This window comes from Podarcis melisellensis (assembly GCF_964234715.1).
Source record: "Podarcis melisellensis genome assembly, chromosome: Z".
Lineage (NCBI taxonomy): Eukaryota > Metazoa > Chordata > Lepidosauria > Squamata > Lacertidae > Podarcis > Podarcis melisellensis.
This window is the reverse complement of record NC_138547.1, coordinates 29,771,875-29,796,784: the sequence shown is the minus strand read 5'-3', so window position 1 is coordinate 29,796,784 and position 24,910 is coordinate 29,771,875. Positions and strand designations below refer to the sequence as shown.

General features: G+C 39.4%; 1 protein-coding gene across 6 annotated transcripts; it reads right to left on the bottom strand.

Annotated features, from left to right (window-relative positions):
- Positions 1–610: 610 nt before the first annotated feature.
- ZNF711 (zinc finger protein 711) lies at positions 611–24,508 on the bottom strand. 6 transcript variants are annotated; one of them, XM_081897354.1, is made up of 9 exons: positions 24,336–24,508; positions 19,617–19,714; positions 17,598–18,128; positions 9,251–9,409; positions 8,624–8,770; positions 7,777–7,914; positions 6,123–6,170; positions 5,161–5,304; positions 611–3,414 (listed from the first exon to the last, which is right to left on the bottom strand). In XM_081897354.1, exons 2-9 carry the CDS (start codon positions 19,693–19,695, stop codon positions 2,237–2,239), a joined length of 2,424 nt encoding a protein of 807 aa, XP_081753480.1. In that variant the 5' UTR covers positions 19,696–19,714; positions 24,336–24,508; the 3' UTR covers positions 611–2,236. The 6 variants fall into 6 exon arrangements, with proteins under 6 accessions (XP_081753480.1, XP_081753481.1, XP_081753478.1 ...); XM_081897355.1 differs by lacking the exon at positions 24,336–24,508 and adding an exon at positions 23,433–24,286 and having other exon boundaries at positions 6,123–6,167; XM_081897352.1 differs by lacking the exon at positions 24,336–24,508 and adding an exon at positions 23,433–24,284.
- Positions 24,509–24,910: the final 402 nt, after the last annotated feature.

Sequence of the window (24,910 nt, the reverse complement as noted above, 5' to 3'; positions counted from 1 at the left end):
TGAATTTGGGGTGCCCCAGTGCAAAAATCCTGAGGATCCGTGCTTTGTAACCAGGCTCTCTGTCCCTCTCTTCTCCCCACTCAGTGGCTCTTCTCCTGCTTTGCTGTTTCAAAGCGAGCAAAGCGAGCCACGGAGGAGGGAAGGAAGGGGAACCATGGATCCTCTGCTGACGACTGCAGCAGATCCCCCCGCCATCCGTAGGCATCTGCTCCATAACACGCAGACATTTCCCCTTACTTTCTAGGAGGAAAAAAGTGAGTGTTATGGAGCAAAAAATACGGTACTGCAGATTCAATGAACGGGCAATATTGGTTCACTCAATAGAATTTAAGAGGCAAGACTGAATATGAACACAATTTTTAAAATCACACACTAACAATTAAATGAAAAAAGGCTTAACCACTATCTTTTTCTGTAAATGAGAGTTCTGTCTTTGCACTCTTAATCAATTACAATTTTTTTTAAAAATTTGACGCTTACTGTGATTGTGATTTACAATAAATCCTCAAAAACAGTGATCAGGATGTCAACAATTAAAATTTGAACTAAATGATGAGTAAGCAAAACAAATATCTAGCCTGAGCAAGGAATGCAAACTTTTTCAAGAAGCTTGGAGTGCAAGAGATGCATTTTATTGTATGCTCATTACAATGAGTAACACATTTTGAAATAATAGTCCCACATAACAGTGACAATCTTATTTTACATCGTGTACATCATTTTTTACAGCCACATAAAACACAAGGTTTCCCAAAGTTAACTTTCTGAAGTTTAGAAATATAAAAAAAATTTATTCTCAAGGAACTGATTCTCATCTGGTGCAAAAACAAAGTATGAACATTATCTGAAACACAAAGCCACAATATAGTAGCATGAAGTAAAGTTACAATTTATTATGTGAACAGCTGTGTGCAAACATAAAGCAACTTAAAAAAAAAAGTTTTAAAAAAGTACACATTATATGCATAACATTTATGAACAGTTTTTAATTATTAAATAGCCCTAGACCAGCTTGTTATATTAAGCGCCATTTTGATTTGCAGCATGCTAACACAAAGCATTGTTTAAAGGGATGCATATTTCAAATGTATACACTGTAAACTGAAGATCCACCTCCAAACTCTAGCGGCAGCATATTGTTCTGGTTAAATACTGCATATATAACTTTCTTACAGATTGAAAATGCATGTTTATAGTATGGTATATGTTTTGTATGAATTGATTAAAAGGTGCAATTTTCATTTCTATATGGAAAGATTTTTAATTTGCAAGGAAGGACCACAGTAGTCTACCATTGCCAGGAACACTGCCCCCTAAGATTCCCTAGGCATTTCCAACTAATGTAATCTTGATACTCTTTTTTGAAAAAGGAAAACAGTAAAATAGCAAGAAAAACAGTGCCAAATCATAGCACCAACAGCCGCAGCCATCAATTTTTTATTCTTTTTCAAAAATATTATAATAATTAGATCGGCCAAAAGGTAATTTTTTTATATGTGCCATACTGAACATTCAACTGCAGTTTTCAGATAAAAAGGGAAATTATATACACACACATCTTCAATCCTAGTACTGAACAACACCTTTTGAGCTCAAAAACAATGCTGTATTTTTAACACCATATCCTGCGATAACATAGGTCAGTAGCTCTGGGGAAAAAAGTTTAAATATTGCTCATTGAACCTAAATAAAGGAAGGAAACTATGTTTCCTGGTGAAATGTTTGTTTGCTTTAACAACAACAAAAAAAGACAGATCTCAAAATCTAACCAATTCTTGTTTCCCAGCACAGTTAAAAAATGTAATGACTAAGCAACTGACTTCTACCTGCATATTGTAGACTTGCCATAGCAAACTTTTCCAAAAACTCCCACCCCCAGTTTTCATTAAGGATATAAATGGCGTTATTGATAAAGGGCTAAGATAACGGTCTTAGTATTTTCTTTAGCTTAATTATATATAACACTTTAAACAGAAGACATTCAAGGTCTCTTTTCCGCAGCTTTTCAAACATTCATCTCTGCATTTTATAGTGTTCTTTAGGTTTTGATGAGCAACAATCATAGGGCTATGAGATCCCCTGTCAACCCTAATACTTTTAAAGACTTGTAATACAAAGAATGTAAAGTTATGATTTAATATCAAGCTTTGAAACCAGGAGAAACAGTTCATGAGAGTTTTCTTCCCCAATTAAGCAGATCACAGTTTCTAAACCGTTTTCTTCTACAGCTCATATGTTACATTAGGGCCTCTTTGTGATGCCTCATTATATGCTGATTTTTCTCTGATGGTCTACGGAATCCCTTTTTGCAGTACTCACACCTGTGCGGATAGTCTTTTGTGTGTATTGATATGACATGCCGCTTGAAGCCTGATGCATCTGTAGTGCTATACTCACAATACTGGCATTGATAGACTTTCCTTCCACTGTGGGTCTTCATGTGCTTCTTCAGTTCAGTTTGTTGCCTAAATCCTCTCTTGCATCTTTTGCATTTGAAAGGCAGGTCCTTAGTGTGAACTGAGAGAATATGCCCACTAAGTACAAAAGGATCTGAAGTCTTAAAGTCACAGTGCCTGCACTGATGTACCTTTTTACCTTTATGTGTTTCACTGTGCTTCTTGAGCTCCGATGGACGGTGGAAACCTTTATCACACACCTCACATTTGTGAGGAAAGTCCTTTGTGTGAACAGATATTATGTGCCGTTTCAGGTCACTCGAGTTGGTGCTCTTGTGGTCACAATGTGGGCACTGATGAGTCTTATGCCCTTGAAACAACTCTGTGTGCTGCTGGAGTTCTTTCTCATCTGTGAATGCCTGCGGACAATGTTCACATTTAAAGGGCAGGTCAGTACCATGCTTGGTTTTGATGTGTGTCTTCAAATTGGACTGATCAGCACAACGAAAGACACAATGCTGGCACTGGTAAGGCTTCTCCCCTGTGTGGGTCCTCATATGCTTTTTGAGCTCAGAAGGATGGCGGAATCCTTTCCCACACTCAACACAAACATGAGGGAAGTTCTTGCTGTGAACTGCAAGCAGATGTCTATTAAGCAGTCCTTGCTCTGCTGTCTCATAGTCACAATATTTGCACTTGTGCGATTTAGGTTCCTTGTCCCTTAAGATCAGTTTATTTGAACTCAGTGGGCTTGCTTCTCTGTATCGCCTGGTGTACTCTGTGAATTCATGCGTTTTGTCAACTTTGTTGATGAGCTTATGGCTTTCCAAATGATTATGAAAGCTTACTTTCTTGTTAGTTGTAAAATCACAGTCTGTGCATTGGTATTTCTTCTTAATCATGTGATCTGGGTGGTTTTTCATATGCCTTTTCAAGAATCCCCTGGATTTAAATTTTTTCCCACATATGTGACAAGGGTAGACGGTTAAGGGTTGTCCATCAGGACCTATTATAACAGCTGTTTTAAACAAACAGAAAATATTATGAAATAAATTGTAACAAGAAAAAGAATGATTCTGACATCAATGAAGCAGAACACAGTATCATTTTTTAAAAAACACCAATCATGTAATGTTTTGAATAAAGAACAGAGCAATCCAAAAGTGGGAGAGTGAGAACTAAAGGCAGATTAATTGCTTTTTCCTATGACCAACTATGTTCTTGCTAGCAGGGGAGAAAGTATTGGGCCCCCAATTTTGCCTTTTTAATGTTCCTTTCCTATGCTATGATTTATTTATTTTTAAGTTTCCCTCCCACTGATTTCAATAGGATATCAGTGAAGTGGGAGTGGGTTGAATTCTGTGGATCCAGTCTCAGCACATTCGTGGAACATTCTTTTTGCCATTTTCAAAATCTGTGCTTCCGCAGTCTCAAAGAGGAGGCATACAAAGTTGGATCACCCTCTTCTAGGGTCAACCTCTCTCTCATTCACTAGATCTTAAGAATCCTATTACGACTAGAATTTGTATTTATTGCTTATAATTCTTATAGTCTTTTCACTTTCTATTATTCAACCATATTTTCAATTCTTCATAATTTTGTCAACGTATGCTGAAATTTACTGCTGATAACAATTAAACAAACCTTCACTTCTGAGGATTTACCAAGAGGCACTGAAATTTAACACTTTTACAAAAGAGACTGAGGAATGAAAGACAGTTCTTGTGTCCAAAGCTGAAGCTAAGAACTTCAAACTTAGCAAGCTTCTAGCTGGATAAGCTCAAAACACTTGTCATCAATATTTGGGCTAACAAGTATGGAGATTAAGTCCTAAAACAATACCGGAAAAACAACAACTTTACATGGATGGCTTTCAAAGACAACCGACTACCTCAACCAAAATTCCAAAGTCAGGGTAGTACAATATTCCAAAGTGAAAAAGTGTGGTGCTAGAAGGATGATGGTTAAGTCTATTTCCCTGTATCATTTTTTGTTTGAAAAATGGCGTGGGACATTTTTACCAACACATTAAGTTGGCCGGAACAAAAAAACTTCCTAATAAGGCATATTCTATGCACCATGGTGTTTAGAAGCACACACAAACATCTCCAAGGTTTGGGTATTTATATGTATTCCTGGATAGTTTCTGTTTGACATTTTTACTCCAGTATTTTACACTGGCTGGGGTAAAGAAGTACTTCTATTGAAAAAATTTTATGCGGAGACTTTTTATTTTTGTTTTCAGAAAGAAAACTGTAAATGTAAGTGGCTGAATTACCGAAACATGGATTCCTGCTGTGCAAATGACTATGTCCCATAATGACTACACTGTAGTCTAATATTGTGTAAATTCTACAATGAAAAATGCACTGAGTTCTTTGCCCTTGCTGATTTTTTAAAAAATAAATCTTTGTGCTGGCTGTGCACAAGCTGACAGTGCAACACAACAAAAAATAATCTCTTATAAATTACCTTTTAGAAATTTCCAATCCACATGCCTCCTACTATGTTACTATAACAAGAACTTAGCTACTGCAGAAATACTACATGAACTTGTAGTATAAGAAAGTCAGGAAATACACTTCTGACTATGCAGCTAATAAGATAAGAGAAAACTGGATGAAATCGTAAGGTATCTTTTCCCAAAAAAGAAAAACTCCTAACACTGTAAGAATACGGAATCAACTACACTTTTATCTTCTAATTTAAGAATGCTAAAAGCTACAGATAAGTAGGTAAAAGCTAGCCAAGGAAGTCGTTTTACCTGTTTGCCACTGCCTTGCTTCCCCTCTCCTCCTTTTCTTGGCTTTCTGTTTAAGCAGTCTGTTTGTGCTAATGCTATCACAGATTTGCAGGAATTGTGTTGCATTAACATTTTTGTTTTCTAATCTTGCATCCAAGTTGGTTCCTGATGTGAAAGACCAGATACGCATCACAATGTGGCAAGAGGCTACCTTATAAGAGCTTATTTTGAACACTGAAGCTGTTTAGAGAAAGGACCATCTGTTGCAATTGTGTTTGCACTGAGATTGGGACAATGGGATTCTGCTTCATCATAAGATGCTAGAAACACACACTGGATAATAGCTACATATATTTTTTTAATACAACACACAGAAAGCAATGATTTGCTTTTGTTTCTATTCATCTTACACAAGCTGTTCTGAAGCTAAGACTGTGAAGAACAGGAGGAAATACTTTGAATTAATAAATGAAAAAAATGTCAGCCAACATCATTCTCACATTCAGGCTGTGATCATATGCACGTTACTAGGAGTAACTCTCAATGAACTCAGTGGGGTTTATTTCTGAGTAGACATACTTAAGGTAACATATTGAAAAGAACTCCTATAATGAAAGATTCACCGGATCCAGCACTGGGGATAGAGCAGAAAGGCACAAAAATTGCTCCAGCATAGCTTCTTCTTGCTTCCTTTAGCATTTTAATGGAGTATTTCATCCAAAAATGATACAGAGGTAGCTGCTTGTAAGAGCTGGTGCCAAGTTTAAAAGGAAAGAGGGTTTGTTTTGGGAATGTCACAGAAGGGCTATTGACAGCCCTACGCAAGGGGCTGGTTAATATCATAATTGTGTTTTCATTTACATTGAATTATCTGCTGTATTAATATTAATGTGCCAATTCTTATATAGTTGCTGATGAAGCCTAAATGTAGTTCTCAACATCTTTGCAATACTAGACATATGAGCAATTCTTCATCTACTGACCTGTTGTTTGACAGTCTTCATACCTCCGGGGAAGTCTTCTATCATCTCCTAGGGGAACAGGTAGTTCATTGAAACAGTTCACACATTCCAACTGCATGATGATTTCAAAGCAGTCCAACACAGAAAACAACAAAGCTAATCATTTCTATTTCCAAGTTACTTTTTTACCACCACCCCCCAAATCTCACACTAACTTTCACTTTAGATACATTATTTGCTGTCAGTTGCTTCAAAAATAAAACCTACTAATAGTCACTGCTTTCCAGACATTCATCTTTTTATGCCATAAATGTAGTGTCTACATTATTATTTTTCATTACACACAAAAATAAGTAGCAACTAGCCTTTGAATGTTTGTATGAAGCTATTCTACAAAATAACATTTGCACATTAGTTCACAGCATTAACAGAAACACCATACAACTTGTTAGCACTGAGCCTCTGATTTGTCAGAATCATATGAAGCAGCCTTACACGGAGTGTGACTATTAGTCTTTCCTAGTTTTGTCAACTTTGACAGTAACTTTCTAGGGTATTAGATAATTGTCTTTTTTAGCATCTTCTACTTGCGATCCCTTTTTAAAAGAGATGCTGTGGATTTAACCTGAGGCCTTCTACAAGCAAAGCATATTCTCTACCACTGAGCTTCTCTATGTTCCTTCCCATAGGAACATAGGTATGTGCACACATTGCTACACATCAGCGGCTGTTTGGCTAACTAGGGCCTTCAAGCTACAGGCTAACCCTCCGTATTCCCTTTGCCACAATCTTTTATTCCAGTGCAAAGATTCAGACAAGCGTATATATATAAGAGGGAACTAAACAGAATGACGAAAGTTAAAAAGAAGTTTAAAAATTATGCTCTTGCTCAGCCAGTTGTGAGGACATGGGACAGGATGGAAGACATAACAGCAGTCTATATTGCAGCAGACTTGGGCTTAAAAGGGAAAATGTTGGCACTTTAAAAAACCAAAAGGGCAAAATATAAGAGCTTTTCTATTCTGGAGACCATACCCCCAATTCTGACTACCAGAATTAAATTGTTGTCTGGTATGGAAAGTGTGTTAACAGTATTTGTGGACCTCTGCTTTGTACAGTGGTGAGATAGCATATGACTTTTGTCACATTTGTAACACCATTTGAATTTGCCATCTAGTGAGAGGTTTTTAAAAAAATGAAATATATATTTGTATTTTGGGGATCTGGGTTTCAAATGCTTCTCTAATTTCATTAGGTGAATTCAGCCATTTTTGTAACATTTTCCGGAAAAAGAGAATGGGTAGCACAGGTGTAAACCTAGGAGCAGCAAGTCTAAGTGTAGGCAGGCTGACAATTTCCTATAATTACAAACAGAATATGCAGACACGTGCATGAAAATGGGTTCTTTGAGCAAGTGTTTGAAGTTCCCTTACTATTATTAAATATTAAAACTTAAGACTTAATTCTGAAAGCTTCATTTCAATTGCCACATGAACTGCTAAAGGCAGAAAGAACTCTGGAGAGTCTTTAAAATGAATCCATGGTCCTCTGTACAATACGTTTTATTATGCTTTTATGTCCACTAAATGTTAAAATTATTATTTGGGCAGAGATGGGTTAGTACAATTAGAAAGGAGAGAAGGGACTTTCATGAAGTCATAATCTAGCATCCTACCATAAGCAGCAGCCCATGCAACAGGAACAAAAGTTTTATTCACACCAGTGTCTTCCAGCTGTGCTTCAGGCAGCGATGTTGCTTCTTCTTCACCAACAATAACCTCCATGTAAACTTCATCAGCTATTTCAGCACAACCTATATTTAGTTTTAAAGGGTATATAAATTAATGACACTATATATGTGATTTTCCAGCTTTGCTCAATTAATTCGTATTTGATTTAGTAGTTATCTCCTAAACCAGAAGCTACCAATCTATTTGTGAAAATCCAAAATCAGAACGCCAGATTCATGAAATTGCCATCAAGAGTTTCCCCTCTATGTTCAAGACTACAAACTGATACATATCTCATAGGAAAGAAGCCCACTTAACTTGGTAGGGGCTGTTTCTCAGCAGGAGCAGACAAGAGGGGAGGGGCACATCTACATAGCTGACTTCCTGTTAGTGGGGTCAACGTGCATACCAGGAAAAAGCTCTGATGGGAAGGTTGGTGCAGTACAGGCTGCACCTAGTTCTAAATAAAAATGCTGAGGATTGCATTTCAAAGAAAACTGCCCATCTATGTATCGGATCACAAGTCCATGATGTGCAATATAGTGCAAACAACAGCACACGTGACAAGGTTTGCAATGACCTCTCATTTGCAGTTGATTGAATTTCAGCTTGTTTGTGGACTGGTGTATGTGACTTAGGCGGGGTGTGTGTGTTAGGATCTCTATCCTCATTTTAAGTATAAAATAATCATATAACAATATAGGGATAAAATCCCTTCATGTTCACAGTGGTTGGGGGGGGGACAGAAATGACAGTATTACTTTCTTAGCCACACAAAAATATAATTCTTACCAATATCTTCATCCTCTTGAGAGGAATCTTTAACAGCCATATAAACCATTTTCTCTCGCTGCACTCTGCCGACACTGCCTTGCTCTAAAACTCCAGTTACAGAATGCCCATTATGAAAGTCACTCTCTGTTACAATTTCTGTTCCACCTTGAAGAGAATAAGTAATTTTTATTTGATAATGTTTTGATAGGAACAGTAAAATGTTTCATTTCTTTTCTGTGTGCTTGATGAAATAACAAGACAACAACTGTCATTGGGGGGAAAGACAGCACGGTGGGGCAGCATTTTAATTTCCATTTAGCATGACAAATTGTCATGGGTTGGACATATGGGAGAAAGGAACAAACTCAGAGGAGTCCTTACAAGGGCATGGGGAAAGGGGTTGGTTCTGGAAGTTGAGTGAGATAGCCAAGGCAGAAGCTGGGGGTGCTTCAAGCTATATGTAATCTATGGGCAGAGTTTTCATGGTTTTGTTTTGGTATCTTAGTTATTTTAGATTCCCTTATGAAAGACAATGGAAGGAATTTAATTGGAAACCACTACGAAGAAGTATTTGTTTTACACAATGTAAGCAACTGGATTTTGTAAACACTACAAACTAGCAACATCAGAAGTTGTGATACTTACCTATTTCCACATCATCCTCAGCTTCAGCTTTAAATATGTAAACTTTAATGACTTCAGAACCAAAACCATCATCTTTAGATACATCATCATGTGAAACCTCAGTGCTGATTTTTAAAGGTGTGTTTCCAATATGGTCTAGCTTTTCCCCAACATCATCCACTATAAAAAACAAACAACAATAAAAACCAGTTAGAAGAAAGCAAGAAGCAAGTATTACCAATGTTGCTCAATTGTTCTTAGCTCGTATATGTAAAACACAACATGATTTGCAATATAAAGCTGGTATGCAGACCAATCACCTTATTTTGCCTGTTTTGTGAATATTTCACATATGAATAGATTTGTTTTATTTTACTGTTTTAATAAATTTCACCACCAAAAATTACAAGCACACTGTAGAAACGTGTCTGTTACATTATGTCTGATTAAGCAACAAAGAACTCAGAGTTGTTTTTGTATTGCTGCCCCTTTCTCCATAAATATATATATATATAGAATTAAAGGGTAGGCTTGTCCAATTTTAAAAAGGAAATTAACACAGCATATATTTTCTTTGCAAGATTTTCAAAATATCAAACAAATCCAAGATGTGGCTTGCTTTCCAGACTATAGCATTCTGAAAGATGACAGAGTGACAGAACAACAGTATAAATGTTAGCAAGTCACCCTGTAAGGGTGATGGAAGACTCCAGGAGAGATGTAACACTTCAGATTTATAAATCAGAACAGGATAGCATTATCACTCCAATATACCCCTTCCCGACGGGCATTATTAAACTTATGCCAAACTAACCTTAACCACGGTTGGCCTAATGAGGGTTCTTTATTAACTCAAGTATGCTAAACAATTCTAGATATTGATCAGTATGAGTTGTATTCAACCAAGTCCTACTCAGAATAGACCCACTAAAATTATGTTAAGTTCAGTGGGTCTACCCTGAGTAAGACTGGTGTTGAATGCCTCATTATATCTTGTTTAACTATGCTTCAGGCCAGTGCCAATGCATATCCTAACCTGAGTTAGACTTACAGTGCAAGCGCAGGAAGAAGAATGAAAGAAAGCATTTGATATGGCCCTGCTTCTCATCTCTTAATCATGATTTAAGAGATTTGGAACACTACTTTCTATATTGAGCTTAATTCTGAACTCATAAACAACATACCAATTATTCCCTTTCAATACTATGAGCAGTATCATCAAGTCAAGGTGCTTTAAACTAACAAAATTCAGTAAAATTTCCTTTGCTGGAACTTGGAATTAAATGCCCAATATGACACCTCTCTGCAATTGGTCAGCAATAGGCAAATAGGGCTCATTTTCACATAATACATATTTACATATACTAATGATATGTAACACTTGAATTTAACAGTGCAAATTTGTGTGTGCTCATATTGCCTGTGCTGGATGTCATTTAATGATACCTGCTGAACAGCAGCAGTATTTGGTGTCATTGATGAAAGTGGTATTTCAGAAATCTGTGAATGAATCAGAATACTGCTGGAGCTACTGAAAACAGAACTAAATAAAAATAAAAAAGCTAAGCACTATTTTTGTTTTTAAATTTATCAGTAATGCTATGGTGAATCATGGGTGCTTGGTTTTTTGTTTTTTTGCAACATGGGCATTATCCATCACCTGCTTGTGAGAGAGGGCATCTCTGTGGCATAGAGTAGCCTTCCCCAACCTTTGGTCCTCAGATTTTGGAATGCAGCCTCTGTAATCCCCGCCAGCATGACCAGTGGTTGAGGATGATGAGGACTGCAGCCTAACACCTGGACTCAAGGCTGAGAAGTTTGGCAAGCAGAATGGGAGCCTTTGCTGATCAGAGTAAATAGTGTGCATGCTGAAAACTTGGGAGACTGCATTATTGGGGGATCTCCTCCAATTTGCACAGGAAGGGAGGATCGTGCCACCAGCACAAAAAAAGAGTTGTTCTTTCAAAAATATGGTTAATAAATAACTCCTTAACTACTCACTTAATGGAGAACCTAATCCCAGATTGGAACAATGAACATTTTATTCTTCTATAATAGTCCCTTGTTTTTAAAATGCAAAGTATTTATTATTCTTTTTAAAATTACATGGATCAGTATAATCAGTATACCTATGTCACAGTGGGATTTTAAAAAGGCAATATTCTCTATAGAGGATATTGGTGATAAAAAGTAATGTGTAAACGCTTGTGGCTAGAAAGCCTAAGAATTTCAGACTATTCATTAATAGTGAAGCGATAATTCAGGAATCAGAAGATGTGTACTCAAATGTCAAAACTAAAAGATGGCAAGCATGCATAAAACGTGATGTTTTTGAAGATAACATTAGTGCCTTGCCTATTGTTTTTTTCTTCTGTTTCCTTCTTTCAAGGTTCTGGTTGAAAAACCCCGTTTGATGGAGAACAGCCTGGTTCTGCAAATTCTCATGCACTGGTTTAATTTTAGTCATCAAATATAATTCTCGGAGAACAAGTATAACGCAGTAAGAACATAAATGTGAATCATAAGACAAAGAATGCCATAAAAAAATTCAAAGTTCCTGAGATGATAATGCATAGGAATAAGCAAAAACAAAATGACAATGCTTAATCTCTAGCTGAGAAAAAAAGTGAAGAAAAATGGGCAGGCACATTTTTGTGAAATGAACCAATCTAGTTGCTCCTACCTGTTGGTGTACTTAGCCAATGAGTGAAGTCAGAGCTGTGACTGATGAGTTGCTTGGATACTAGGCAACATAACATTTCACCCTGCACTTTAGTATTTTTCTTACTTCTGTCTTATTTGCTAGTCCTCGGATCCACATAACTGCTGTCCTGTTTTGTTTTGCTGCCTGCCAGCCACACAGAGCAATATGCAGGTAGCCACTTGAACTGCTTAAAAACTGGGAGTAGAAGAAGCAACTCCCCAATAACTGCCTGTGGGCCATATAGAACAACTTTTTGAAAATGTGAGGAAAAAATTATGGGAATCCTGCTGATGTCGCACTGTTTGTTTAGTTTGCCTGCTGGAACATGCAGCGGAAAGCTGCTTGAGAGGCCTCCACTGAATACAGGAGTGGGTGTGAATATGGTAACCCTTTTCTTGTTTCTGCTGCATACCCTACAACATAGATTGTCCCAAAGTTGTGGGATGGACTCATTACAGAGGTGTCATAACAACAATAAATTAATTCTAGCTATTCCCAAATTGTGGAAGTAGTAATGCTGAGTCATTATTTTTATCATCACGTTTTTCCTGATTGTTTCCAAGTTGTTGTTGGGGGTGCATTTTAGAGGCATCATTATCATCACGAACTTTTCCTCCTGTGTGGTGCCTAGCAAGGATTGCTCCCAATATGTTTTCAGAAGGGAGTGTTCAGTACAAAGGCCAGAAACATTACTATTATCTCCTCATACAGCCCTAATTTTGAGGGGGGGAAACTTCTAAATGACAGTCAACCTCAAGCATTGCAATGTTCAATGCCTACTGTGGTGAGTTTTATATTCATTTTGTTATTTTCCTTGTCTATCTAGAAAAGAAAAGAAAAGAAAAGAAAAGAAAAGAAAAGAAAAGAAAAGAAAAGAAAAGGGCTTGCCAGCTAGCATCATGCCTTTATTTGTGGCTATGTATGTATATGGCTGGCTATAGTAATTTAAAATTATTTCAGGATTCAGTTATATTTTATTTTCCAGTTCTAATCTACAGCAGCACACCAGCAACAAACATAACATCCAAGACTTAACAGCGTTTGGAAAAGTAGAAAGCATTTCAAAACTTATTTGCTAACGAATTAACACAAAAGAATAGCTTTTCCTCCATTTTTGAACCATGTTCTATTCCTGTCTGGTTTCTTTTTCTGCTCTTTTGGAAGTGCCAGCCATTTTCTGACTGGTGCCCTTAGCACCTTCTTAAAATTCCAAATGTTCCTTCAGGCCAAAATGTTGGAAACCAGTGGTTTGCATGTCATCCAAACCAGAGAGGTGAAGGTATCTCCTCTTTATCCACCAAGGTTGTTTTACAGGTGTGTATTGTAGTTAAAGAGGAGATATCTTTTTTTAAAAAAAAAGAAAAACTTTTATTGGTTTTCAGAATAGGAAATACTCCCCAAAATTAAAATACAAAATATAACAATACAACCAAAAGAAGAGGTAATTAGCATGTTGTATGGCTTTCATATTATTATTATTATTTTAAAAAATTCTATACCACCCTTCATTCGAGGATCACATATGACAAAGGTGCTAACAAGGAGAGACTTTAACCACAATCCCTGGTTCTGATGACATATTAAATGAAACACTGGCTTAGATACCACTCTATGCTGAAAGGACCGAGAAGCAAAGGAGGTACAAGTTCCTCTCTTGAAACAAAGCAGGTTTGCACAGTCCTAGCAAGCCATAATATGGTGAATGAGGTTGTTGAATTCCTAAAAAAAATAAAAATTCTCCTCTGTAAATTTCAGTGCATGACTTATGAATGAGATGAGATTAGACATTAAGTCACTGAGTTGATGATAAGAACTGAAGTATTCCAGTGGTCAAGTGTAATTATATTCTTCACCATTTCTTGCCCATTTATCCTATATAAATGTATTCTATCAAATAGTAACTATATAGCGTGGCAGGTGGGGGGAAGCCAGGAAAAATATTTTATCACAAAAATAGTACCTTCAGGTAAAACATTAGTACCAGCATTATTGTAATACATTAAAAAACACATAACTTACCTCTCTTTCTCTCCCAAACACTTCTGTTTAAAATTGTTAAGTCTTGCCTGAAAGGCAGCAGCATTACAACAGGCAATATAATAATGAAGTAGTATCTTGAAATGATCATCCATGGTTCAAAGGTGTGTACCACACAACAAATTAACACCTGCTTAACAAAGTCCTTTAAACATAATAAAGTTTGCATCCAGTCACAAAATGTCTGCAATGTAGGATATTTTAATTGAATATAATTTCTGCTTTTAGAATGTCTAGTGTTGCAGACAAAACACTCTTCCCTGTTCAGGTGGTTCAAGCAGTAGGGAGTGCAGTGGTACCTTGGTTTAAGAACAGTCCTGTTTAAGAACGATTTGGTTTACAAACTCAGCAAAACTGGAAGTAGTATCCCAGTTAGCAAACTTTACCTCGGTCTAAGAACAGAATCCAAACAGTGGAAGGGCACCAGCAGCGGGAGGCCTCATTAGGGAAAGCGCGCCTCAGTTTAAGAATGGTTTCGCTTTAAGAACAGACTTCCAGAACAGATTAAGTTCGTAAACCAAGGTACCACTGTACTAACATTTCTTTCCCACACATGCTGCCTTAAAAATATGGAACAGTGACATGGATTTAGTCGGATGCAAACAGAGGAGACATTTAGGATACAGTCCTACACACACTTACCGGAAAGTAAGTGCTGGTAAGCCTGACTGAACTCAGACAGGATTACTTCTAAGTAGATATTACATTGCTAAACTCTACTGAAAACAGCTGCTTGAAAAGAAAGCTTTTCAGCTGGAATCACAGGAAGTCAGGAAATAACATACTGTTTCTGAAGTAGTTATCAACGTTCTGTGTTATTTTTATTTATTTAAGGTGATTATATATTGCTTTTCGGGTAGACCTTACAAGTGGTTACAAAACATTAATTTATCACACTGTTGTTGTTTTTCCATTTTTTAAAGCCCTTGTTACAGAGACATGTTAGGTGCTTAAAATATTGGAAACAAGGGGTTAAATAAAAATGTCGCAAATGTGCTCACATTTTTCAACTCTTGCAAGGTATTTTAAGGGATGCTACCATTTTGTGTGTGTGTGTGTGTAATACTATAGAAATGTACTGTATCGATCAACCATAGCTTGACATCTAAGTTAATTACTTATGTCAATTCCATTCAATATGCACACTTTGGATTCCTCCTTCAACCCATGCTTCTTTCTCAACAAAATATACCTAGGTGTAACAAGATTTGCACAGACATCATCATAATTATATAGATATGAACTAAATGAAGAAATTTCAGTTTCATGCATTAATAATCCCACAACTCTCCTCACCAAAATTTTCATTTTAAAGTAATAGCTGCAGGACTATTACTTTCTGGTCTGGTCCACATAGTAAACCCATTAGTGGAAGAAACTGAATAAATTCTGTAAATTCCAGTTATATTATATTGTTGCTCTCAGCACAAATAAGTGTGAAGGGATTGTTTGCAAGAGAAATTCTGCAGAAAAGCCTGTTTACCAAAGAAGAAAAAGGGTAATATTTGCCGCCTCTAACTTACCTTTTCAGCTGTTTCCAGATGTGAGATGTTCAGATTCACTGTAGATTGCCAGCTCTCAATTCATATGATGTCTCAGCATAGACTATGCTGGTGATGTCACACCAAGCACAGAAGTCCATGAGACGTAGTTTCACAGTTGTGCTTTTATTAAGTAAGTTTAAATTTGCTTTACCTAGGTTCTATCTCAATAGAGGAATGTATTCTTAATTTTAGCAAACTATGCAGCACCATATTGCAGGACTAGGTAACTTTTAGCCAGCATACAAGATGTGGCTTAGCCACCCATATTATGGCTCAAATAATAATTTCTGAACATGTGGTCTACAGCATGACCCACAATGTGAATCTAAACATTGCTTGTAAGAAACTCCACTACCATTCCAGATTGCCGTGATGACATTACTGGTGATGGAATCCTTGCTAAGGGAAGTGGTGTGACACCACGAAAACGTTGTCAACCTCCTATACTGTAGTAAGCAATAAGAATAAGATTGGACCCTGTTATTACTAGGTTTTGCTGTTGTTTTTATGATACTTTTTGTTTTTACTGTTTTCATGTCTGCATTTTTGTATACCACTTAGAGACTTTCAATTTTAAGTTGTTTAGAAATTGCTTTAAATAAAATAACAGATTTTTGAAGGAAGCTGGTAGTGGAATATTATGTTACCCCTAAAGAACAGCTGCAATGGGTAGCATAGGATTACCAGTACTGTGCATGCAGGGCTATCATATGGATCAAGAGCTAGCAATCCACTGTGGGTGTTTGAACATCACAAACATCAAAAACAAAAACAAAGAGATATTTCATTATTTGTGTGGGGGGTTTTTTTAGCTTACACAAACTGATGTCTTCCTTGTAACAGTTGTCATACCATGTTAGTTTCCCTCAGAAAATCAACAAATGAGTCTTGGTGGCACCTTAACAGCAACACAAACAAACATCTTTCTAGCTCAGAAAACCCTGCATGCATCTGATGAAGTGGGTCATAATCCACAGAAGCTCATGTCATGGTAATTTTGTAAGTCTTTAAAGATGCCACAAGTCTGTTGTTCTTACTATCCGATCTTCAATTCATGTACCTTGGAAGTCAAACGGAATCTGTTCCGGAAGTCCGTTTGACTTCCAAAACGTTCACAAACCAAAGCATGGCTTCCGATTGGCTGCAGGAAGCTCCTGTAGCCAATCAGAAGCCATGGACGTTCAGGTTCCAAAGAATGTTCGCAAACTGGAACACTCACTTCCAGGTTTGCGGCATTTGGGAGCCAAAACGTTAGACTTGCAAGGCGTTTGGGATCCAAGGTATGATTGTATTGCCACTAATTCCCATAACTGCCCATTATAAAATTAGATTTTTGTTGTTTTTTTCAAATTAACCTTTAAAAATGTCTACTTATTTAACATTGAAGTATTCCATTTGGAAATGTGTTCTAAAGAATGCAAAGAATTGAAGTGTTGTATGTGCACTGCTATGGAAGTTTTTTGTTTTGTTTTTGAAGAGTCTTTCATAAAAATTGTCAAGTCCTCCCAGCCATGGTTCCAAGAATATATATATATTAGAATGTTGTACTGTTCCCATAAACCTCTTTAACTGTGAAAACAAAATCTCACTGTGAGCTGTATTCTATCCTATCGTGTTCTTCTGCTGATAGAAGGCTCTTTGATCTAAGAGGTTTCTGTTAGCAGAAAGGGAAGGTAGAATTTATTTTCTCAAATTCTCTTTCCTCTGCAACTCCTCCAAAATCTGCTCAAGAGAGCTGGTGAGCCCTTTGGAAGTGAAGTAGGAAGTGTGAATAATTGCAGGAGAAAGGGGAATTTGCAGAAATTTCCATTTTGGCTCATGGAAGCCTCTTCTCAATCCAACAGTATTCTTTAAGCAGAGGGGTACAACTGGATAAAGATTTATGTACACTAGCCACCTACCGCTACTAACTAGAAACCATTTTTAAACAGTATTGAGTATTTTACGGTTGTAATGCTATTTCTTCCAAAATTTTATTGGGAAAATTATATTCAAACTAACAACCAATTATACTTCATAACCTCTCATCACTGGATCACTTCTAGTCTGAACAGACTCAAATGTCATATAAACCTTAACTTACAAGATATCATTAAGTAGTCTTCAGATGTGCTCTTGCCATCATCATCATCTTCAGTCTTTATAGTAACTGTAGAACCAGGAACAGTGCCAGCTGCCTGAATCACAGTTTCTGTATCTGAATTGGTTACAAGAACCTCTTCTGAAACCATTGTGGGAGAATCTGCTCCTGACACAGAATCTTGTACCACATGTTCCAAATGACCATCAGGGCCCGTAACAAGATCAGCCACAAAAACCTGATCAGGAACTCTAACAGTTTCTGTAATTAGATCTGAAGTCAAAACATGATCACTGGTATCTAGTGCTTCTTCAATAGCTACATCAGCCTCCAACACAGATTCAGGAACTATCACCCCTTCTGTGACAACATCGGTTTCGGTTATGATATCAGGTCCTTGGACAACTTCAGCCGCTAAGTCATGATCAAGAGTTATTCCATCATCTGTGACAACATCGGAAACGAGTACAGCTTCAGGAACTGACACAACAATATGATCTCCATCAATGTGAGCAGTACCAGCCATTCCAGCCACTATGAAACAAATGTAAATGAGATAAAGTATTAATAGTTATATTGCTGTAGAACAATACTATGCATCTAAGAAATACATAAAATGAATGCAGTCAGACAAACTACTCTCCTACCTTTCATTACATTTAATTTTAGTTTAAAGAGGGCATATTAGGAGAGTGTTCTGTAATTAAGCTATCCTCCCCATAGGTAGGATAGGTGACAGTAGCTCATGTGAAGTCTGGTCTTCTGAAGGGAAGGGGAGGTTTTGCTGGAAATATTTGATAACCATATTCAGAAAAAAATGTGACATTCAATAATGTATGCTTGCTTGTGCAACAAAACTCCACTACCACAATGAAGTTTTTGGTTTCTATTCTCCAGCCCCCAAGATCTGCTCCAAAGAGTCATCCAACCCTTTGGATCATATTTTAGGTGCACATGAAAACCGCAGGGTGAGGAGACAAAAGAGAAATCCCACTACAGGAGCAGGCACCCTCTTGTGCTATCCTAGATATCACCCAATGCTTAAGGAATTCAATTAAGTTGTTCAATTATATTATTATGCATATAATGATCAACTTTGGCAAGTATTTGTGCTATAGTACAACACACCTACTAGAGATTAAAAATCAGTACAAAGAACTTACTTCTGAGTATACATGCTTAGGTTGTTATAGAGCAATTCTATACACAAGAAGCTGGTGTAAAGCAAGCCAGTATAAGTTAACTGGCTTACACCAGAAAGTTACACCAGATTCAAATGCTATTCAGGTGCACAGTTACTGCCCTAAGTCTGGCAGAGAGAAAACAAGCCTTACAAATATATATATATATATATATTGAGATATAGTACCTTTTTTGCTAGCTTGACTTATGCCAGATCACATGACTGACCTGAACAGGTTACGATCCAGCCTAAGTCTCTCTAATTCTGCACACACCATGTTATTTTTACAAGACTTATGCCAGCTTAAGATCCACTGGGCTCAAGTGAGTCAGTTGAGTTACAGCTGAGCTGCGATGGGGGAGATAAACTGGTGTGCAATGAATGAGAGAGTTAAACCAGCATAACCTATATGTGCTGGAATCTCCTGGATGAGCTGAAGATTTGATGGATCCTAACCCACTCATCTTGGCAGATCTAGTTATAGAATTGCTTTCCTAGTATATGGAATACAACTGATTAAAAAATAATTTTAACTCTCTAATATTGCGGATTCCATTATTTCAAAAATTAAATACAAGAATATTATAAACAATTGTGTATACTGCAGTCCATACACATTCCCCATGCCTCTGGTCTACTAAGGCAGCAAGCCAGCAATACTGCTACGCAGAAGAAGTAGCCAAAAGTGTCAGCCACCCACTGTGGTACAGCGACTCTCAGGCTCCTCTCCTACTACCTATGACATGTTTTGCACCCATGCCATTCGTTATTCATTCATAATATACAGCAGGTGATTAGTAAACAGTCAAGTTAAAAATAAAAGTTTGTTGTTGTTTTACCAAAATCCTGCATAATCATAGTGTGAGGCATTTTGGACTCCTGTGTCTGCAACCCAAGACTTCCACCACCTGGATCCATAATCTTCTATGCTCACAAACTGAGAAAAGAAAGTGAATAGAAATTACTACTTGTAGTAACATAACTATCTTAGAATGTGTTTCATACAGAATTCAGTGCACACATATTTAGCAAGTGCATGTGTGCATCTTCTTCTTACTAGACTTTACACCAAGAGCAAATATCAGCATGATTCCTCAGCCTCTCCTGGTAGGGCAGGGGAGATAAAATAATGCATTTATTTTGTGCTTTGACAGCTAACGATTTTTGTTGCAGTTTTTGCACATTTATAGAGTGTGAAATAGTAAAGAGTCATGCAACAGGTGTGTAAAGCCACTGGGACAAGGCTGCAGCAATAATTTTACCACCACATAACAAAGACCATTTCATGTTCTCTGTCCATAAACATACCTGCACAATGACAGCTGCCAGAATCCTATATGTGCACAATTGGAAGGAAGAAAAAGTCCCAACCAAAGAGGAATGGGTTGCAAACCTAAAGGACTATGCAGAACTGGTGAAGTTGAGAGTGAGAGACCAAAGTGACCAACTTTTTATTGAAGAATGGAAACCCTTTTCGCAGTATTTGAGAAAAAAACTATACTCAAAATTATCGACAGGATTTGAACTATGAGCAGTGGATTGAGAATGACAATAAATGTAACAAAGGAAACATGTATTAGATATAGTTTGACATATAATACAACAGAATATGGGTGGTAATAAAAACAGCACAGAGGTAAGGGTGGGAAGTCACCTTGTTCGTTTTGCAAAAGAAACATATCTTGAATTTGAGGTTAATGTGTTTAAGCTTTTAAAATTGAATAAAATGTATTATTACATAAAAAAGGAATATGTAGCACCTCACACAGGTATGAATCAACGCATGGTATATCCCTCAGCATTGTTAACACTTGTGCCTATGTTCACCAGAATCCCACAGTGTCTGAATGAGACAAACTGGAATCTTCCTGATTGCCCTACCCTTCCTTTCTAATCATCCTTTAGTCACGGTGGGCCAGTGTGAGAAAAAGGATGGCCCCGAGATGGTCCAGTCAACAGGGCTTTCCTCTTACGTTTTACTAACCATGCTCTAACTTTGTGGAGCAGTAAGTAGCAACCTGCCTTATGCTGAATAATTAAGGCTTCCATTTGTTGCCCACATCCCAAGGAGTAACTTGGGGGAATGGAAGATATCACCTATGTGATTTCAGGGGCTTATGACATATTTATTTATACCTTAACCTTCTGACCATGCACACAAAAGATAATTTCCCCTTATCTTCCAACAATGCATGTTTACAGGTAAAATTAACTGAGCAGGGCCTGAATAGCCTTGTTCAGTACTGTATGAAAAGGAGTGCCACCTCGGAGGAGTACCCAATCTAGCAGATCAGGACAAGTGTTCCCTCTGTGTGAGAAAGTGAATGTGTTGCTTCATTTTTATATGTGAGAAGAGCGTATGACAGTGACAGGAGACCCACCAAAAGTCATATTCACAAGGCTCAGAAAAACCTGGAGCTAGCCCTGGTTCAATGGGGGCTTGCTCCTAAGAAATGTCCACAGCAAGGGTAGGCACATCTTTCTGTTAAAGGGCCACATCTGGGTACTGAAATTGCAGGGTGGGCAATAAATAGCACTGCAAGCATTCCACTCATGAGGGATCCATCTTTTTGCAAGGCATATAGAGTCCCTCCTGGGCAAGACCACATCCCTGTCAACAGCAGTAACTCTGAGTCACTCAGCTGTTAGCAGCAAATGTTTGCAGGTAGTTGTTGTTTTTTTTAAGTGGCTGCTGCAGCTGCAATTGTCTCGCCTGCCACTTTCCCAACCAGCACAGCAGATGAGCTAAGCAGGACCAAGTCAACAGAGCTGCCATTAGGCACTAATAATAAAAATAAATAATAATAATAATAATAATAATAATAATAATAATAATAATAATAATAATAATAATTTATTACTTATACCCCACCCATCTGGCGGGGTTTCCCCAGCCTTTCTGGGTGGCCTCCAATAAGAGATAAAAAATACATTAAAACATCAGTCGTTAAAAACAGGGCTCCCTTCAGATGTCTTCTAAACATCAGATGGTTCTTTATTTCTTTTTAAAGTGTGGAATTACAGGTGCTAATAAAGAAACACCTAAATTTTGTACAATTATTTTGTACAACCAGGCATTTTGCACAATTAAATACAAATGGAAATGTCCAGGACAAACATATATGGAAAAGGACTTGACCTACCCAATGAAGACTGTGGATGCAAAATTATACTTCCCCAGGTAAAAATAAACTATGCTTGCTTGCAGTAAGAAATCTAGGTCTACAGCCCTACTGAATGTCAGCTGCACTTACTTCCCACAGCAAAAAAAGTCTGTTGCAGCGGAACACAAGATCAGATGTTTTTAATCATATGAAACCGATGAAGTAGGCTCTAGGCCATTGAAGTTTATAGCATAAATCTGCAGCATCTTAAGGATGTCAAAAGATTGGGTTGGGATTTTTTCTGAATCATTTCCCAGGAAACCCGAACAGGCTAAGCTCTGCAAAACTAAAGCACACGGGCGAGTGAGTTCCAACTGAACTTAAAAGTAAACATGCAGAGGAGATCGGACTGCTTATGAGAATCAAAAACACATGTTCGAGACTAAGGCGCGTTGCTTTGCTACCAAAATTTATATGCTTCATTTCTATAAGGCTTCTAGCTTGCTATTCCTCAGCGCGCAACAGACAGCTGGGGAAATGCGCGTGCATGGGACGGAGACGCGCATACTATATACAAACACACACAAAAACACACACACACACACAACCCTCCTCTTCCTCTCGCTTCCAATCAGCGCCCGTGATGAGCAAACAATAAAGCGGCGCTTTGGAGCCCGAGTCGGGCAAAAGGGGGTGGGGTTGTACCCATCCTTCCCCGGGGCGGTGTTGCGCGGCCGAGGGAGGGCAGGGAGCCAGCGGTGCCTAGCGCGGGGCCCGAGAGGAAGCACGGCAGCGAAGGGGCCCGTCGGCTGTGGGAGACAAAAGACTCTCTCGGGGAAGGCGGGAGGCGGCTTCCACCAGGGACAGCTCCCCTAGCAGGAGTTGCGAGGTGGGAAAGCAACGCTTTCCCCGCATCGTCGGGCCTCGTCTTCACCGGACTGCCGCCGCTTCCTTCTCTCTCTCTCCCCCCCCCCTTTTCTGTCGTGCTTCTACGTCCCGCGGCACTATGAGGCGCAAGAGGGAGGACGGTTTGTCTGATTGCTACAGCCGCTGGATGTCAGTTAGCGGGCGGGCAGGCATGTGTGTGTGTGTGTGTGTGTACGCGCGTGTTTTAAAGAGCTTCTGTAAGGTGGAGGGAGACGAGGGCCTCTGCCGAGCTGCGCTTCTCTGCTGCAACGGGCGCCATTTTATTTTCCGCCATTTTCTGGCTGCCTTCGGGCCCGGCCACAGCCCCGGCCGAGCAGTATGCGGAGGGGGAGAAGCCCGAGCGCTCGCTCGCGGCCGCCTGGCTATGAGGCGCGAGCCGGTTCATACGCTTCGTATTTTTGCTTCGTTCGGTTTTTTAAATAATAAAAAAGCGGTTGTTTAGATGAGCGGCCCTGTAGGCCTCGGGGCGCGGCCTGCTCCGGGGCCTAAGCGGCCTGGCGCCTCCTCCCCCGCCGCCTCCCCGTTTTTTAAAAAATAAAATCGAATTTCTGCTCAATTCCCTTGTCGCGGCTGAGCGCACATCCCCTTCCCCGCTTCCCCCCACACCGCCGCCGCTCTCCTCACCTTCGCTTGGCGGGCTCGGGCCCGAGCGGGTGGGGAGTGCAGGCCCGAGGACCCGGCCGCCTCGGCTGTCGCTTTTCGGGGCCTGGCATTCGGGGTCCGCCAGGTCCGAGGCCTGCACCAATCACAGGCTAGGGCTAGGAAACGGCAGGCGGGCGGGAGCGCGCGCGGCCTGCTCACTCGCAAACTCACTCCCCCCTCCCTTTCTCTCTTCACCCTCGGCCCCCCCCCCCAACGCAACCACCAGCAGTCTCGCGACCAGCCGTTGCTGGAACACACGTCACCCAGGCGCAAGCATCAACCGCGCGCACTTGCGCGCCCCCCTCATCTTTTTTAACCCCCCCATCTCTCTCATCTTCTGAGACCCTGCCGCCGGTGTCCAGAGCATGCGTAGCAAAAGCGAATGAGGCTTTCTATATGCCAGTACTTTCCTTGCCATTAGTTGTCGCGCGCGGGGGGGGGGCGGGAAGGGGGGAGCCCAAGCAAAACAAAAGCCAGTCGAGAGGCGCCCTGGATTGACTGCAGTGACTGGGGAGAGGGGGGGGGAGGATCGCGGCCACCGAAGATGCGCGAGCGCTCGGTGGTCCGTCGCTTCACGCCATCGCTGACCAGAAAGGAGAGGTGGTGTGGTCTTGACGATACCCCAGAAAAATAAATGATGGAAAATAACCGACCTGATTTTTGGGGGTTGGGGGTGGGTGGGTACGGCAGGAGTTCTGATCTCGAAACCCGCCCCAGTCAAAAAAAAAAAACACGGGAACTTAACAGGTCATTTCATCACCGTTACAATAAACGATAACTGAGTTTGGTACCTCAAAACGCGTCGAATGGTTATTTCAAAGAGGCAATAAAAGACATGGCAGGTGTCCCCCTTCCCACAGAAAACACACAACTGAGTTTCTCTACCGTTCGCTTTTTCTCATGTACAAGTCGTGATTCTTGCTCCCCCAACTCGTTTTTAAACGTCGCCGCGGTTGTATCTGGCCAGCCCTTTAAGGAATCTTTTGTCCCCTCAGCGGTTGGCAAAGGGGTCGCGGCTGCCATCCTAACCAAGGGCTACTTTGGAGTAAGCCTTGTGGAACCCAGTGGGCTTGCTTTTTAAGTCGGCAAGCCTTCGGATCGCACCCCAAGCCTTGCTGAATATTCAGCTGGGCTTCGGACGCATAAGATGGCGCTGTTGCACTCCTTTACTGGAGAGTTTCCCATTTGAAAAATAGGAAACAGCTAATCACCCTGAACCCAGAGTATTTTGGGCTATAATCCTCGACACACTAATTACGTTCACTGAGATCAAATAATAAAGTTGGGAGGAACCCCAAGGGTCATCTAGTCCAACCCCTGCTATGCAGGAATTTCAACGAAAGCAACTGTGATAGATGGCCATCCAAACTCTGCTTATAAACCTCTAATGAAGGAGACTCATACCAACTTCTGAAAGCTTTTGCCATCATAAAGTTCTTCCTAATATTTAATCAAGAGTC

Coding starts and splice junctions, on each gene's coding strand:
- ZNF711 (XM_081897354.1), bottom strand. CDS start 19,695: ATGGATCCAGGTGGTGGAAGTCTTGGGTTGCAGACACAGGAGTCCAAA. Junction 9,410..17,597: donor AGACTACTTAATGATATCTT/GTAAGTTAAGGT, acceptor TGTTTTTTATAG/TGGATGATGTTGGGGAAAAG. Junction 8,771..9,250: donor TGAGGATGATGTGGAAATAG/GTAAGTATCACA, acceptor ATTCTCTTCAAG/GTGGAACAGAAATTGTAACA.